Raw genomic sequence first — 18,422 nt, 5'->3', positions numbered from 1 at the left:
TTTATTTAGAGTCGGCAAGATATACAAACATAGACAATTTGATTTTTTTTTATGTTTCAAGTTCATTCTACTTTTAGAACTAGTTAAGCTTATGTATTTGTCTTCTTTGCATGTCACGCTTATAATCTAGTTTAATTCGTGCTTGCTTTTATATATATGAACTTTGCTTATACTTATGCAATAAAGCTGTCTCTACGAAAAAGCTCTATAGAGCTTATGTTTGTAGTATTTCGTGTAACCCGATTTAAAATAAATTTTCCTATCTAATCTTATCTAGTCCGCAAACATTGCAAAGCTAAAATTAGAGATTCCGCGGGAAATATCTTATTCGGGTAATTTCGAGCTTTTATATGGAATTAAAGAAACGTCTAGAGAAGTTCGATTTCTCGCAAACGTCATTTCCCATCATTCAACAGCAATGATGGAAGAAGGAGGAGATTTTGTTCGGACGTTATAAAAATAGTGTGTTCAAGGCGATCGCCGTGTCATCCTAATACATTTTGCTCTATTTTCTGCTTAGTAGTTCATTGATATATCCAATTCGCTTAAGATATCTTTCTTGTAACTCTTTCCAACTGCATTTTCACTGGCTAATTTTCTGTTTATTCAGCTCATGATATATTCATGATGGTGTGATTCACATACATTACATTATAAATTGATGTTTACAAATTAAATTTGTATCGTAAACAATGGCGACACAGCAGTCACCTGCTCCACCAGGGCCACCAGGGCCTACTCCTGATGAATGCAGCATCAGAGTTATTAGCAGGGTCCGACCATTAAATTCCTCTGAAGAAAAAGTTGGCAGCAAGTTTATCTTGAAGTTTCCAACAGATGACTCTATAAATATAAATGTAAGTGATTTATACATGCAAAAATGAATATTTAATTTTTTTTCTTTTGAAAATGCTACAGCTTCAACTTTAAACTAGGGCTTTAAATAGAAGCCAGTATTGTGATTTCCTTCGTCTATTTTGTCTATACATGTAGCATGAAAGATCATGGAATAGACCACTTTCGAGGGTGTCCATCAATTATGCGCACCTTTATGATGTCTTTTACCAGATAGAGGGGATCACCTGTATCCCTTCACTATAAACGTTCATCAAGCGTCTTAGTCTTATTATGAGAATTCAATTTGCTGAATAGTTTGTGTAATATAGCTTTATAGTTTTCCAATCACTTGCTCAACATTTGAACAGAAGTGAAGACTCCCCTATACGCACGAATGATGTTCACTTAAACCAAACTTTTTGACAGAAATGCATAGAACTCGAAAGTTGTCTATTTGGCAGTCTTCTTTGTCCTAAAGTATTTTATTTAAATTACACAAAAATGAGATCGATATGTTGACCGTAGTTCTATTTTAAACCTTAAATTATTGTTGTGTTATTGTTTATGTGTGTCAGTCTCTCCGTAAGAGTTGTGCAACAATAGTAGTTACCAGTTGTTGTCATTCCGAGAATTGTTTGTAAGACAAAACCTGATTGGGCAATCAACAAGTCCTTTTTAATTGGTGTACAATTGCACATCATGTGTGATGGTTAAACATTTACATAGCGACATTACCCATTGCTAGCTTGGTAATTTAATATGGTATACTTCAAAATTTTAATAATGTAATTTAAACAAAATTTATGAAAAATAAAAACTTCATTCAAAAACATGGCAATCTGAAAGTTGTATTTTTGTGCCAGGAGACTTCTAGAATGCAGGGAGGATTTTACTTTTAAAATAACCTAGAGCCTTTGTCGTCCCCACCAGCATGTTGGTTATTTTTTAGTTTCAGCCTTCTAATTCTATTGAAAGCCCTGTTATTTATAAAACAGTACAGTGTTGTCAGCAGATGTGATTAGGGACTGAAAATTATGGGCTTGTAAAAGTTGTTGCCTGAAATACATTGTAGCTCCAGTTTCAATACTAATAAAATCTATAAATTTGTAATATATAATAGAAAAATATATAAGGTATCCATCCATGCATCCATTACACAAAATTAGTACACGAACAGCATATAATTTATGAAAAGTAACAGGACAGCACATTAGTTGCTGTTCTTCATGCCTTTGTAACTATTTTTTTTTAAATGATCGATGATTTGTATGAAGATTTCCTTGCATATTATTTCATAGCAACCACACCACCACCATTACCTAGAATAATAGCTTAGATTATGTGAAAACTTCCGAGCACAGGTTTAACCAGAAAACTGATTGATATAACCCAAAAAACTCTGTTTTCATGATTTGATGCATCTGATATTGTCAATTGAAAATTTTTAGAACGAACTTTGAAAGTCAGTTAAAAAAGGCTCAACTCATCAGATGGATACAAATAGAAAGACATTGTTTAAAAGTGATTGGCCATTGATCAATGTTTCCTGGATCTAATCATTTCTATACAATTGTTTTCATGACCTAAATCATAAATATACATTTAAAAATTTTGTCATTGTTGATAAAAAATCAGAACTGGCATAATAACAATACCAATTCAACAATTATTGTTTATCTTGAAATAAGAGACACATACTGTCTAGTTTGAATTTGCTACAGTTAGGAAGTTAATGTAGCTTTACAGTAATTCCTTAGTTGTTGGTTGCTTGCTGCTTCATGTAGTCATTTGTGGTAGTTGTTTTCCTTTCTAAACTGTTTTTACCACGGAGTCGTCAGTTCCTACTGGATCCTGATCTCATTTTGTTTGTATTGTATCATACATGTATGTATATGTATTAAAGCTAGATTTAACATAATATATTACAGAATAAACCAGAATTTGATTTGTACTATCTGTTGCATATAATTTTAATTATTTGAAATACTTGTTCATTGATTAAGTTAACATTTTTTTTTTAGGGAAAATTGTTTATTTTTGACAAAATACTGCAACCAAATGTTTCCCAGGAAGATGTATATAATACAACTGCTAAAACGATTGTCGCTGGTAAGTAATGTGTTTGTTCTATATAATTTATCTTTTCCCTAAAGATACAGGAGCAAATACTTTTAATAGGCAACTGAACTGAGAGAGTATCTTTTACTGTACATAAGTAAATGATACAACACATTAAATGGTATGAATCTTGGAATGTCCTGTTGAATTGCCTTTCTGAGTAAACAAATGTAAGTAACATTAACATGCATGTAACAGTATACAAAAAAGCAAGTTTATATTCAGAATAAAATTGAGAAAGGAGATAGGGAATGTATCAAAGCGATAACAACCCGACCATAGAGCAGACAACAGCCAAAGGCCACCAATGGGTCTTCAATGTAGCCAGAAACTCCCGTATCCGTAGCCGTTCTTCAGCTGGCCCCCTAAAAAATATGTATACTAGTACAGTGATAATGGACATCATACAAGACAAAGGCCAGAGGCTCCTGACTTGGGACAGGCGCAAAATTGCGGCAGGGTTAAACATGTTTATAAGATCTCAACCCTCCCCTATACCTCTAGCCAATGTAGAAATTAAACGTATAACAATACACACATTAAAATTCAGTTCAAGAGAAGTCTGAGTCCGATGTCAGAAGAATATTATGGATCATCTGATGCTTCATATATATATATATTATTAGTATGATTCATATAGCTTTGAGACCTTTATTTAGGGATTTGGATTTAATTTAGGGAGGAACATACTTTTATGAAAACAATACTTGTAAATTAGAAATATATTATGCATGTAGTTGTAGAATGAATCTGCATATTATTTTAAAATGGAGTTCACCAAATACACTTTTATATGTCAGTTGGGTGAAAAGTGTCATGTAATCACTAATCAAGTCAAATCAATTAACTAATGTTTAAATTACTGTATGTTGCACTTTAATTTAAACAGATAAGGTTTACTTTGTACTAATTTGCATTCACCAACTTGACAATCAATAAATTTGCTGCAGCAGACATTATTGATTTATAGATGTCTGATATTAAGCTGTTCAATGTGTATTATGATCCAAACAGTAATTCATTGGATTTTTGGTATTAAAGTTTTAGGGCAATTTATGTCATTTTAATAATCATGTGGACCAAAGGGGAAAGTAAACATAATCATGATAATCGTGCCCTTAAATATTTAAAAAAAATTATATATACATCATTTTACTATCATGTTTTATAATATCAAAGCATCTTAATTAAAACATACAGGTACAATGTAAAATGTGTAAGTTGTATAATTTCTTTAAACCATAATAAATAGAGAAAATCAAACAGGGGAAACATGCTAGACTGTCAATCTTTACCTTGTTGCCATAAAATAAGCTGCTATAACTAAATAAAAAAAACCAGATTGACTCCTTATACAAGTAATTGCCCTTAACTAAAGATTCATTACATTCATTACCATTTGCACTGTTAAAATATTTGGGTAGAATATTGATTGAAAGGATGAGTTTTCTGTATATTTGGATGCTTATCATTGTCGTTATGAAATATTGTATCCTATAGTACCCTAAAGAACAGTTTGTACATATGTATCCTGAAAAAATTGTCTGAACTGATTGTTGTTGTAATGTAGGACATTTGAATTGGTGTTAATATATTTCCCAACAAATGACTCCTAAGTACATGATAAAAAAGTAAAGTTTTTTAAGGTTCCTACTGGTGTTAGTTAGCTGTCTTCACTGAGAGTTTGAAAGGCCCTTTGTTATCTTATATATAAATGTTATTATGTAATTTGTGAATTACAATAGTAAAATGTCATATTCATGATTATAAGTCCTAAACCTCAAACCATATTTGATTCAAATATTTAGAAAAAGAACCTGACATTTGCCTACTGTTTTAATTTTGAACATGGTTTTGTTGATATATGATATTTAATTGTTTTGTTTATCTCTCAATAATTTAATTTTTGGATGTAACACGTCTTCTGATTGGCTGACATTGTTTTGTTTATCATATCATAGACACAATTTTGTCATGTGACCATGACGTCATCAACGTTTTTTCATAATTTACGCCGGTTTAAAATGAAATGAAAATTAAATTATAAGAAATAACTAATATTTTGTCAGTCTATTCGAAATAACATAAAAAATGTGGTGTTATTCAGTGTGCACCACATTTTTATGTTATTTCTTCATAGACAGAAAAAATATTACAGTCATTCCTTAATTAAAACTGGTATTGTATTGATTTCAAAATAAAATTGGTGAAAGTATGTATAATATTTGTTATATAAAGATGTTTCCTAGAATCAGCTGATTAATTGATTTTCTAAGATCAATACCTGAGTCATGTGCAGGATGTTACTTAATGATGTGAGGAATGTAGTCAAGGTTAATCCTAGTACATTTAACTTTCAATGTCCTTTTAGGGATTTGAAGGATATGTAATGTCTGAGTTTTCTAAGATGTCCATAGACCAATAATGTAACATTGTCACAATTTTTAATGTAGCTCTATAGCCTCTAAAGCTAAGAAATGATTAAGAATACTCTTAATTTCAATCTGAAAATTTGAATTAAAACTATATTTAAATTTTCACTTTATATTTGATTTTCACATATATCTAAATACAGTGTATTAACCTGTGTTATCCGACACACTGGGTGGCCAGAAAAAATTGTTGGATTAAGCAGGGTGTCTGAATACTCAGTTTATTTCTTTAAGCATAGGCATAGTTCGGACCATGAAAATGTGTCTTTTAAATCAGGATGTTGGAATACTTAGGTGCTGGATTATGTAGGTTGCACTGTAGCAACAAAATTATGTTTTTGTTCTCCTTTTTCTTTTAGATAAAGAAAGAAAATAGTAAAATCTCTTTGTTTTTCTATAACATAATCTTTTACTTTGCCAGGAATTCCTGGCAAGACGGTTGTGAAGTATGGAAAATATTCTTCTTTATATAAAATAGCTTTTTTATTTTGCCAACTTATGACACCAAACGTCTTCCAAGGCATACTAAAAGAAATATCTTAATCTGCTTTATATTGTCTACAATAAAATATTGCCCTCGTAAAACAATTAGTGCTGTTAAATGATTTCATTCATCTCTGCTTCTCAATTAGATGTAACTTCTTAAGGGTTTATTTTAATTAAAGAAGACTATCTAGAGCCCAGAACTTTGAAATGTTATTTTATTCCATTGAAGAAGAAAAATCCCCCTAAAAACTACAGAAAATTTGGTGAGGTTTGATTTGAGATAGAATTACTAATATAAATATATCCTGTTATGTACCTCCGTCATTCACTGATGAGCTATCAATAGATACAAAACAATAGCAGATAGGGTGTTACTTTTGGCAAGAGAGAATGTGTTTCAATTGAATATATTACTTACTTTCATTGATAGTTATTTATAATATTAATTTATTATTCAAATCTATTTTTGTCACTGCTATTTGTTATAAAGACCTGCTGAACATCCATAAAAAATACTGGCTGGAAGTCCATACTTATTAATCAATAATTGGGTGTGACGATTTGGATATTAACCAAAATACCATATTTCACTATTTTTACGTAACTGATAAGTGAATAACAAGAATCTTGACAGTTATTACAAGAGGGCAGAGGGTTGGGTTCTCTCTGACTCTGAATTCTATCTACTTTCTTAATTTATCAAAAAAAAAATTTTATGCTGTCTTCTCATCTTTTCTGTCAGTATGTATAAGATATATCCATGAGGGTGTTAGCATGATTGGGTGTATCTAATATACACTAAGATATTAAAGTTAGTGCAAATAGATAAAATTCAATAATTTAGGAGGGTGTCTATCAGCAATTAAAGGTAGTTTTATGTTAACACACTATACATGCAGGATACCCAATAATACTTTTATTATGTCATCTTGCAATTGTGTAAAGACTCTTAAAAAATTGTAAGAAATACATTTTGTATAAATGAAAATTTATTTGAGAGAAATATGTATGTGTAAAAACTATTTAAATGAGTTTTATATTGATAAATGAGAAAGTTCTGCTACAATTTGATTAGACAATAATGTGTATTTTGTGCAGTGTAGAAAATATACATTCCAGATCAGATTTGAATAACACAGCTGCCAGATGTTTTGTCATAAGTCCTTTCTTACATTATATACATACCAATAATAACATATGTTTACCCTTCTGCCTATTGTTTATTAATATATGTTAATTAGGGTTAACATAAAAACAGGCTTGATTGCTTTATTAACTGTGGGCTTAATATCATAGTAAGAACACTGAAAAGGGGATGAGTTTGAAGGGAAGAGTATTTTCTTCCTGAGGATTTTTTTAAAAATAAAACCAGAAATGATAAATTGTATCTAGAAATCAACATAGAGTTTCGGATAGCAGACAGATATGTATAGTATAACTCTAAATCAACCTGATAGGGACATGTTAATAGTAACTTAACAGAGGTTTTAATTTCATGAGAAAAATTCGTTTACCAACAAATTAAAAAACCATGGCCTTACCGCAAAACACAGATCAAGTTCATTTGACCTTGACCTCATTTTCATGGTTGATTGGTCGATCTTTATTTTTTTTTTTGTCTGTTTCTTAAAAAATATGAGCATGATAAGCAATAGGTCAACTAAAATTAGTGTATTGAATGATTATGATTGTAAGTTGTACATGTATTTCTGTTAGGTTTATATGACCTTGACCTCATTTTCTTGAATTGTTTTTAAGTTTATGTGATAGTTGATGCAAAACTTTATATTCTGGACTATTGACATATTATCAATGCCAGTGGTTGGTAAAGAAGGCAAGACATTTCAGTGTGTGCACTCTTGTTTTCAAAACAATTATACAGAAAAGTGAAATTAAAAAAAGATCCACAACTTACAATCAATATTTTAAATGATAAAGTGAGAACTCCTTGTTTTCAAAATTCCAATAGGGAACATACTATATATAATTGTATAAATAAACCAATTTTTCAAGACGTTTCGGCCATTGGCCTTCTTCAGTTCTTTATTTTTTTGCAATGTCAGCCATGTAGTTGAGAGGAAAAATAAAGAACTGAAGAAGGCCAATGGCCGAAACGTCTTGAAAAATTGGTTTATTTATACAATTATATAAAGTGAGAACTGTTCAATTTGAAGTGCGACTATGATTTGGGACCAAAAGTTTGATATGGCAATTAAATTAAATTGTCCAGTTTTCACATGAAAGTGATTTGGTATTAGTGCACAGAAAATAAAATAAAATATTTCAAGGGCAATAACTACAAATATTTGAATGAAGATTCTGTTCACTTGATAAAAGTCTGTGAAATACATTGAATTGTTCATATGAGATATAAGAATATAAAACAAATAATACAGTTTGTTATTTGCATTGAGGACAAGAGGTCAAAGGTATATATATACAGAAACATATTTCTGCATAATATTTCAAGAAAAGCACATGAGTCCTGTAAGTCTAGGAAATATCTTCTCCTTGTTTTCTGTTCAGTATCTTTAATACAACCAATTTGTTTTTCAGATGTATTGGCAGGCTACAATGGAACAATATTTGCGTATGGACAGACGTCTAGTGGTAAAACTCACACTATGGAGGTAGGATCTATAAAATAAACATATACAATAAGCTGGATATAATTTTGACAATGTACTTTTTCAAATTAATATTTTCACTAGTAATTTGTAAACTATAATCACTTGTATTGATTAACCTGCTGATTTGCAGAGTTTAATTAACATCTTTTTATACGATAGCAAGCACATTATGGGGTCATACCAACCATTTAGGAATTAAGGGGCAGAAACAAGCATTTATCTAGTTTCAGAACTATAACTTGTGTATTAGTATTTTGATTGCTCTGAAATTATACCACAAGGTTCAATAATACAAGTAGCAGGTTGGGATTCATTTTGAGGGTTACTTACTGTCTAACGGTTTCGGAATAATGGTCCAAAAAGGGTCTAAAACAAGCACTTTTTTATGCCCCACCTACGATGCCCCACCTACGATAGTAGAGGGGCATTATGTTTTCTGGTCTGTGCGTCCGTTTGTTCGTCCGTCCGTTCGTCCGTCTGTTTGTCCGTCCGTCCGTCTGTCTGTCTGTCCGTTCGTCCGTCTGTCCCGCTTCAGGTTAAAGTTTTTGGTCAAGGTAGTTTTTGATGAAGTTGAAGTCCAATCGACTTCAAACTTAGTACACATGTTCCCTATGATATGATCTTTCTAATTTTAATGCCAAATTAGAGCTTTTACCCCAATTTCACGGTCCACTGAACATGGAAAATGATAGTGCGAGTGGGGCATTCGTGTACTGAGGACACATTCTTGTTTATCCAATTTTGCGGTCCATTGAACATGGAAAATGATAGTGTGAGTGGGGCATCCGTGTACTTTGGACACATTCTTGTTTAGTTTTCAGACAATAACTTGTGAATTAGTGTATGGAGGTCTCTTAAATTGTACCACTTTTAAAAAAAGACAATTTCTTCATATGTTTTTTTTTAGGCTGGTTAAAAAAAAAAAAAATGGGGTGGATGAAGAAGAGGATATTGTCAATTTTTTTAAAGAAAATTTTAGGGTCACAGTTTATTTTGCTGATTCTTTGTATATAGTCTGAAAACAGATTTACTAAGTATTTCGCAACATCACAGTGTACTGCACAAAAACAAGAAAATCTTCAATTGGAATTAAACTCAAGTAATATTACCAATTTCAATTTCTTTGACTATTATTCGACCAGAATGGGTCAAATAATTAATTACAATCCAAATCTAGACCTGTGTCAAGTGCAATTATTGTGTCCATTTTTGCCCCAACTGTTCAGGGTTTGACCTCTGCGGTCGTATCCAGCTGCACTTGGCGAAGCAATTTATTTGATTTTGGACAATTAGCCAAATGAGTTGTTGTAAGAACAGATGGATCAATCTGGTAACAGAAACAGCATATATCATTATTTTTTGTGACAATTTTTGGGATACGATTGCTTTCAAGCAATCTGTAGACTTATACCAGTGGCTCAGAGCAATTTCCCTCACGTCAATCGTTTTATTCTAAACATTGAGGAACATCTCAGATTCTTATGATTGTCTTGCTTTAAAAGGTAAAAACAAACAAAGGGATTGAACTTAATCAACTTTCCTATAATGTTCTTTTCATAATCTTCATGTTTGATAATTCCCTTGACTTCGATGCGTGTTTTTAACAACACGGAAAATCAGAATTAAGCAGTATTTATGTTTAGTGTAGTTATAAATTTAGAAACACGTCAGAGGGAATTCCCAGTTTTGATAAAATGCGAGAGTTCTCTGAATACCGATAAATCTATTTCTGTCATATAAGAACTGAAGTGGAGTTTTTCTTATATGTTACCTTTATGAAACTGATATTTGAAATTGTACTTCCATAAAGAAATTGAGAACCATCTACGTCGTTTAATAAGCATTTAATATATCTTGCCCCAGGGTTTGATTTGGAAATTATGCGCATGCAAAGGGGTTTTAGATTGAATGGTTGCTCTGGATTCCACACTCAATTAATTAATTTATAACTCATGGGATCTTTTCTATGTATGTCTGCTATTGAGGGTTATTGTTGTTGCATAATTTTAAATTATGCGCATCATTTAGATTAAAATAAATATATTCCACATCGTAGAACACCCCTTCAGGCGAAATGGAGTCTTCCATATTATTGTTTCGAGTTGTCTCCCTTCCGGCAGTAACTTCCGTGAATTCTGAATATAAACAAGACGTCGAGTATCAGCTCGTTCTGTCAATAAACGTCGTATTATATTAAAAACGAATGCAATTTAAACCGATAAATGTGTACGGAAAGGAGCCATGATGACTGACCCAAAGGAAATTAAATATTTAAAGAGTTAGGAATGGGGTTCCTCCTAGAATTAACGTAGGAAAAAAGGTGATAAGATACAAATTGAAATCTACATCTACATCATACGATGATCCATCAGCACATTGATGACTATACGTCGGCGCATCGCTAACAGACACTTAATAAAATATAATAACCAATGAGTGAAATAAAATACCTTCTCTGACATCTCTCACTCTAAGTCAGTCAGTGACTGCTGTGGAAAGTAAACTTGGTATTGATAGTACAAAAATAAAACACAATAGACCTAATTACATTGTTCATACACTTTTATCCGGGTTTGGCTATTTTGTAACTATTTTACATGTCTGTTTGTCATTTGAATTAGTTTTGAAAATAATATTATCCAGCTACATGCATACATGTGTCAATGAAACAATGGCAATCGTATCCCTCAGAGCAATCTGCTCTTTGATTAGTTTATTCAAATGATGTACAAATTATATACAGTTTAAAAAATACTTTTTATGTTACCATAGTTATTTTATATTAACAGGGTGTCCTTGGAGACAGTAAGATGCAAGGAATTATACCCAGAATTATTGCTGATATTTTTAACTATATTTACCAAATGGACGAAAATCTGGAATTTCATATTAAGGTAGGTCACGAAATTACTTTGAAATATTGGTTTAAGGGGTATACACCTTATCGCTAACCTGGTTGACCCAGCCGCTTGAACTTTTGACGCATGCAACAATCACTTTTCCATTGTGGCATTAGATATTTTGTTTTATGACGTCAAAATTTTACAGGAATCTGTGTGATATCCAGTAATGTCGGACAAATAGTGATAAGGTGTATTGGCAAGGTGAACAAAAGCAAGCTTATAGTGTTATATGTGTCATTTTACAATAACATCCATCACATGATACACTTTTGATGTGTTTGAATTTATTTCTCAGAAACCAAATGTTTCAGGTTCATCAATGAAAGGAGTAAGTTCGGTAAGGGCCATATTTTGCCCCAATTATAAAGTTCATAGTTACAAGGTAATACATGATTAAAGTTGCCCTAAAGATATGTTAGAATGTTAAATAGAACTGTTTTTGTCAAAGTTTAATTCTAACACGTTGATTTTTACATCCAAAAAAGGTCAAGATAAGGGATTTTGGTGAAATGTGACAAAATCAGCTAGATTTCAACCAAATAAAGGACCAGGAAACATAGAGCGCAGGCGTCGACAAGCTTAAGATTCAAATAAGACATGTGAAATGTCTTCACAAACATTATTTTAAAAGATCTTTGTTGTCAACGTATGCGCTCTATGTTTCCTGTCCAATAATCTATGGAAATTCTACCATTTTCGTTGATTTTTTCGTGAAAAATCAATATGGGTACAATTTGTGACGTCATAATGAAACGCAGAAACGTAAAATTTTCAACAAAATGGGTTATATCCTAGCTAGTCAATGTATTAGCTATAATTTATCGTGATATTGGTCGATAAATACGAATTTTAAATTTACGCTAAAAAAGGGGGCCATTTTGGGACTTTATCGAACATACTCCTTTCCATGCCACAGTTAATTAATATTCCTGATACATGTTTCTTGCAATACAACATAGAAAAGCTTGGTATCTTCATGTTTCTAAATTTGAATATATTTTTTCATTTATAGTTTTAACATTGTACATTTTATGTACATTAAGTATTTTTAAATTTATAAAATTGATTATACTTTAAATTTTCAGGTGTCATACTTTGAAATCTACATGGACAAAATTAAAGATTTGTTAGACAGTAAGTAGTTTCAACAATTGGTGTAAATAAGCATATCCATTTAAATGAGTACACATTTATATATACAGTAGCCAGTGTCAGTGGTTTAGTATTGACATGATTTGGATTATACATTTCATTTATAAATTTCTAGTTCCTTTTAAAAATCATGTATGTTTTAAAAACAAGAATGTAACTCTGTTTAGGCTGTTTTATTTAAGTTCTATTGGGTTTTATGCTCTAAAACTTTTTCCAGAAACACATCCTTCTTTTGGTCACGAGTGAATCTAGTGAATTTTTCTCAGGTTGTGCTAATTGTGTGCACTGAAATAACACTTTGATACCCTGCCTTATTTGAAAGGAGTAAGATAGTGATGTACATGTCTGTCTGTACTTTAGTCACAATTTTGGTTTCCATATTTCTATATGTATGGCCATTACACCTGTACCAGTACAATTACAATTCTATGTTGCCATTTAAATTGGTATATTAGTCTATTTTGATGTTTCAGCAAAGACAATTCAAGGGGTATGCCCCTCAGTTTTATTTAACATCATAATAGTAAAAACAGTTAAAACGATATGACTATTCACAGATAAAAATAAAAGCAACAATAACATACTAAGTTGATGACAGAAAATAAAATGAATCTTTCAACATTTCAGTTTCAAAGACAAATTTGTCAGTGCACGAAGACAAGAATAAAGTGACATATGTAAAGGTAGGTAAAAAAGATAGATGAAGGGATTGGGTAATCATTATCTGTAATTGTTATTGATTGTAATTGATTACCATCTGCATGATTATGTTTTAATAGCATTGTTTTAATTCTGCCTATTGAGATGCAAAAAAAAATTGTTTTATATATAGTCTCTCATAACTCTTTATAGAGTGGCTCTTGTTGTTAATTTGTGTTTTAAAAAGCTGTATATTTTATATGTAACAAGTGGTGAGACTTTAATAAAGTATTTGTCTTGTCTTGTCTTGCAATATCAGTTCTTAGTAACAGTTTTGAGGGGGGATGCCATTCCTTCACAGAAGGTTTGCATACTAAACCCAAACAAATATGTCTGAAAAGATTTATTACCAGTTATTGTGTTTCTGACCTTGTATGTTTCTTATAAGTATTTGGAATTATACCTGACAATTGAAGTGAAAAAAAAAGAATAGTAAAAGTGTTCAAGAAAAAATACATTCAAATAATAAAATATACCAACATTAAAACTGATTCATATTCTTCTTGAATTGACATTTGATTTTAATCCAGATGTAAGCGACATGAACAAACTTTTGGGAAGATGTTAGGAAGCATCTTGTCCATCTTGTAAACACAATTTGTTCTAAACCTAACCGCATATTTAATCTTAGCTTAAAGCAGAAATAGTTCAAACTCTCCTCAAGAAATACTTGAGGTAGTGAATCAGTTAAAACTTCTGATCATTTTTTTAATTACTTGGTGTTAAGTTGTTTTCACCTTTAATCATTTCCATATGTAGGGAGCAACAGAAAGATTTGTATCCAGTCCAGAAGAAGTAATGGAGGCTATAGAAGAAGGGAAATCTAATAGACATGTAGCTGTTACTAGTAAGAATATCATATAAAATCTAATAGACATGTAGCTGTTACTAGTAAGAATATCATATAAAATCTAATAGACATGTAGCTGTTACTAGTAAGAATATCATATTTATATTTAGTATGTCAGAAAGCTACCATAGTTTGAATCACCTTCATATCAATACATAAGATTCACCATTTATTGCAAACCTGATTTTATTCTCCTCAAAAACCAACAACAGGATTTCAACAAAACTTTCAAGGATTTTATTAAAAATAATTTCTTTCCTCTTTTATCATTGCTTTTATCAAAAAAAATCTTTAAGTTTCTACGAGTGTAAATTTATAAAAAAAAAAGTTTCTTCTAACAGAATTCAGTAAAAAATATAAATTTTGAATAGAAGTTGAATGATGACTGATTAATTTCATTGTTATAATTCAGTGTTCCAGCTAGGTTTTCAAAAGGGCAGGGTGCCAATCCTGAAAAAGGGCATTTAACGCGCGATATGATAATATGAAAAGGGCATATTTTAATAAAAGATGTTAATCAAACATTTGTGTTTATTCGTTGAATCACAGGTTATACAAGAACAACATCTTTAGCCCATATAGAACTCTATCTTTCTACTTTTAAGGCTGAAAAACTTGTCAAGCAGCTTGTCACACAAGTTTTTTTATCATTGCTTGGCACAGTTGAACTTTATATGCAGTATGTTTTGAAAGGAGATCTGTTTCATACTGTTTCTATGGTTTACCACATTTTACCAGTTTCACCTTTCTACCCCTGCTGTGCTTGATGGCAATACAGCACAAAACAGCTGTGCTCAGTAAATTCACAATTTTAGGATATAAAGCAACAGTGAAAAATAGTATCAAAAATAAAGAATACAGAAAAAGATGACCAAGGCACCCTACCAACACTGCTACTAAGACCCTCTTTAACTTTTCCCATAACTCAAAATAAATACCTAAACATATATATTCTTAAGCAAGAAGTATGGAGACACATTTTAGAATATGTAAATGGGTTACTCAATGCTAGGAAAAAAATCAGATTGAGTTATCTTTCTTTATTCGGGTGTGCTCCTTCTTTGGAGGAATATAAACAGTACGTAAATATGATGTAAATATGATCACAATATGGCGTCCGATTTTTGTTATTTTCGTATCAAAAATGAAGGCAGTCAATGACAAATACGTCTGAATTTTCTGTTTATTTTACAGAAAACAAGTAAAACAATGTCTTCAACGAGTTTATAATGGTTTTCCAACTTTCTGTCATTATGTTTCTTCCATGAAACTACGGTTAACATCGCAAATTGTGTCCAAGTTGTTGTATGCACATTTCTTCAAAGATAATTGCCGACTGACCGATTCTATTTGAACGAATTAATGTTGATGATCATTAATGACCCATCCGATAAACGGATTACCTATAACAACAGATTATGACACCAGTTGTAACCATTGATTAGCTTGGGGTGGTAAACAAAGTCATAATCTTTTCCCCAGGTAAAATTTAGTAATTAGCGTATCATATCAATACGCAAATTAATATGCAATCGATCTTCAAAAAAGGCAGGGCGCCCTGGAAACTGTAAAAAGGGCACAGGGCGCCACTCGGAAAAGGGCGGGCGCCGTGCCCTCTGAAAACGGCCTAGCTGGAACACTGTAATTAGGGCATCAATATAAAGTATATGAATTTGTTTTACAGATATGAATGAACATAGTTCCAGAAGTCACAGTGTCTTTCTCATCAATGTAAAACAGGAACATTTAGAAACAGAGAAAAAATTAAATGGCAAACTTTATCTAGTCGATTTAGCGGGTAGTGAAAAGGTAAATGTAACGTGGTAACACAGGATTCATCATCTCATTATTCAATAGTCAAGATTGCTTCAATGGATATGTCACATTTATTGGTTCAGATGTGTTTTTATCATATATCCCTTCAGAAAATATAATTATATTATTGAAAAATATTACACGAGCAAACTGTATGTCATTGCCAGTTTATAGGTTGTTATACCCCACGCAACGAAGTTGCGGAGGGTATAATGTTTTTGACCCGTCCGTCCGTCCGTTCTTGTCATCACAACTCCTCTCAAACCACACAATAGAATTTCACGAAACCTTTTCAGATAATAAGGACATACTATGTAGTTGTGCATATCGACGGGAAATTGCGATTCAATTTTTTTTATAGGAGTTACGCCCCTTTGAACTTATTTACTTTAATGTACTACTGCAACAGTTTGTCATCACAACTCCTCTCAAACCACACAACAGAATTTCACGAAACCTTTTCAGATAATTAAGGACATACTATGTAGTTGTGCATATCGACGGGAAATTGAGATTCAATTTTTTTTCTAGGAGTTACGCCCCTTTGAACTTATTTACTTTAATGTACTACTGCAACAGTTTGTCATCGCAACTCCTCTCAAACCACACAACAGAATTTCACGAAACCTTTTCAGATAATAAGGACATACTATGTAGTTGTGCATATCGACGGGAAATTGAGATTCAATTTTTTTTCTAGGAGTTACGCCCCTTTGAACTTATTTACTTTAATGTTCTACTGCAACAGTTTGTCATCGCAACTCCTCTCAAACCACACAACAGAATTTCACAAAACCTTTTCAGATAATAAGGACATACTATGTAGTTGTGCATATGGACGGGAAATTGCGATTCAATTTTTTTTATAGGAGTTACGCCCCTTTGAACTTATTTACTTTAATGTTCTACTGCAACAGTTTGTCATCGCAACTCCTCTCAAACCACACAACAGAATTTCACAAAACCTTTTCAGATTATAAGGACATACTACGTAGATGTGCATATCAACAAGAAATTACAATTCAATTTTTTTTCTAGGAGTTATGCCCCTTTGAACTTATTTGCTTCATTGTACTTCTGCAACAGTTTGTCATCTCAACTCCTCTGAAAACACACAACAGAATTTCATGAAATTTTGTAGATAATAAGGACATACTATGTAGATGTGTATATTGACAGGAAATTATTATTCAGTATTTTTTCTTATACAATTCTTTTTTCTTATACTTATTTAATTTCTCCAATGACAATGTGGGGACGTGGGGTATGTGAGCGTGCTCACTAAGGTTCTTTAATTAATTACTGCCAGAGCCACCTGTAAACCAAGTGCCACTTGTATTCTGTAATATAAATAAAAAAGTGTGTCCTATGATTCTATCATTAATCAATTGAATATTTCAGGTCAGCAAAACAGGAGCAGAGGGTGCTGTTTTAGATGAAGCCAAGAACATCAACAAGTCATTGTCAGCCTTAGGAAATGTTATTTCTGCTCTAGCTGATGGAAATGTAAGTCTTTCGTGATATATATATATATATATGAGTCTAAAAGATTGTGTAACAATACTGATTTTAAAATATAATTTTTCCTGTTTGTGTAGTATTGTCAATTTTGATGATCCAATACCTATTAAGTTTACTGGTTAGTAGATTCTTATAGACTCTATATATATATATATATATATAAGTACGTCTGAGTCAGTGACAACTCTACAACAAATTTATCCATCGGATCATCAGCAATGATGGTGATACATGGCTGTGTACATTATGTATATACAACTCGTTTAAACATCAACCCAACAATGTTAGATCTGTAAATTTGCTTTCGCCAATTTTTTGTTCTTCCCTCGCTGGGATTCGAACCCATGCTACTGAGATATCGTGACACCAAATCGCCTGCACTGTAGCCGTCCCGCTAGATATATATATATGAAAAAATTAAAAAAAGATACCTGTGGGTCAATATAAAAGTTAAAGAAGGACCAACAACAACACTATTACCAAACTAATAAGTAATAAATATACTTTTTTATTCAATTATTAAAGTGAGCTTTAATTAGATTAAGCTAGTAATTGTTCAATCTTTTTACAGTTTGTCAAGTACATTGTACAAGTTTCAGGAAAAAACCCCAATTCTGAACATGCATGATTAACAAACATACTAATTTTTCTTGTAGAAAAGTCATGTTCCTTATAGAGATAGTAAATTGACCAGAATTCTCCAGGAAAGTTTAGGAGGTAATGCCAGGACTACGATTGTTATATGTTGTTCTCCAGCTTCTTATAATGAATCAGAAACCAAGTCAACACTAATGTTTGGTCAAAGGTGAGTTTTAAAATATCATTGACAGTCTCACTTCTTTACCACTGCATGAATTAAGAAGGGGAAAAAACAAACTAAATGTTCAACTGATCTTTTGTAGAAATATGTCAGAGAAAAAACAGGATTGCACTGAATTCAGTACCAAAGAGCTTTGTGAAAATGAAGAGAATATAAATC

The 18,422-nt window shown here is 31.8% G+C and overlaps 1 protein-coding gene across 1 annotated transcript in view; it reads left to right on the top strand.

Annotated features, from left to right (window-relative positions):
• Positions 1-330: 330 nt before the first annotated feature.
• Positions 331-18,422, top strand: part of LOC139513510 (kinesin heavy chain-like) — a 43,649-nt gene continuing 25,557 nt past the window's right edge. Inside the window, exons 1-10 of the mRNA XM_071302099.1 lie at positions 331-857; positions 2,859-2,946; positions 8,430-8,503; positions 11,293-11,397; positions 12,492-12,540; positions 13,186-13,241; positions 14,017-14,104; positions 15,792-15,916; positions 17,324-17,428; positions 18,100-18,248. Coding sequence (XP_071158200.1) covers positions 693-857; positions 2,859-2,946; positions 8,430-8,503; positions 11,293-11,397; positions 12,492-12,540; positions 13,186-13,241; positions 14,017-14,104; positions 15,792-15,916; positions 17,324-17,428; positions 18,100-18,248 — 1,004 coding nt within the window. The 5' untranslated portion in view covers positions 331-692. The remainder of the gene's footprint in view (positions 858-2,858; positions 2,947-8,429; positions 8,504-11,292; positions 11,398-12,491; positions 12,541-13,185; positions 13,242-14,016; positions 14,105-15,791; positions 15,917-17,323; positions 17,429-18,099; positions 18,249-18,422) is intronic.

Source organism: Mytilus edulis, chromosome 2 (assembly GCF_963676685.1).
Source record: "Mytilus edulis chromosome 2, xbMytEdul2.2, whole genome shotgun sequence".
Classification (NCBI taxonomy): domain Eukaryota; kingdom Metazoa; phylum Mollusca; class Bivalvia; order Mytilida; family Mytilidae; genus Mytilus; species Mytilus edulis.
The sequence above is the reverse complement of the archived record's forward strand: the minus strand, read 5'-3'. Positions and strand labels throughout refer to the sequence as shown.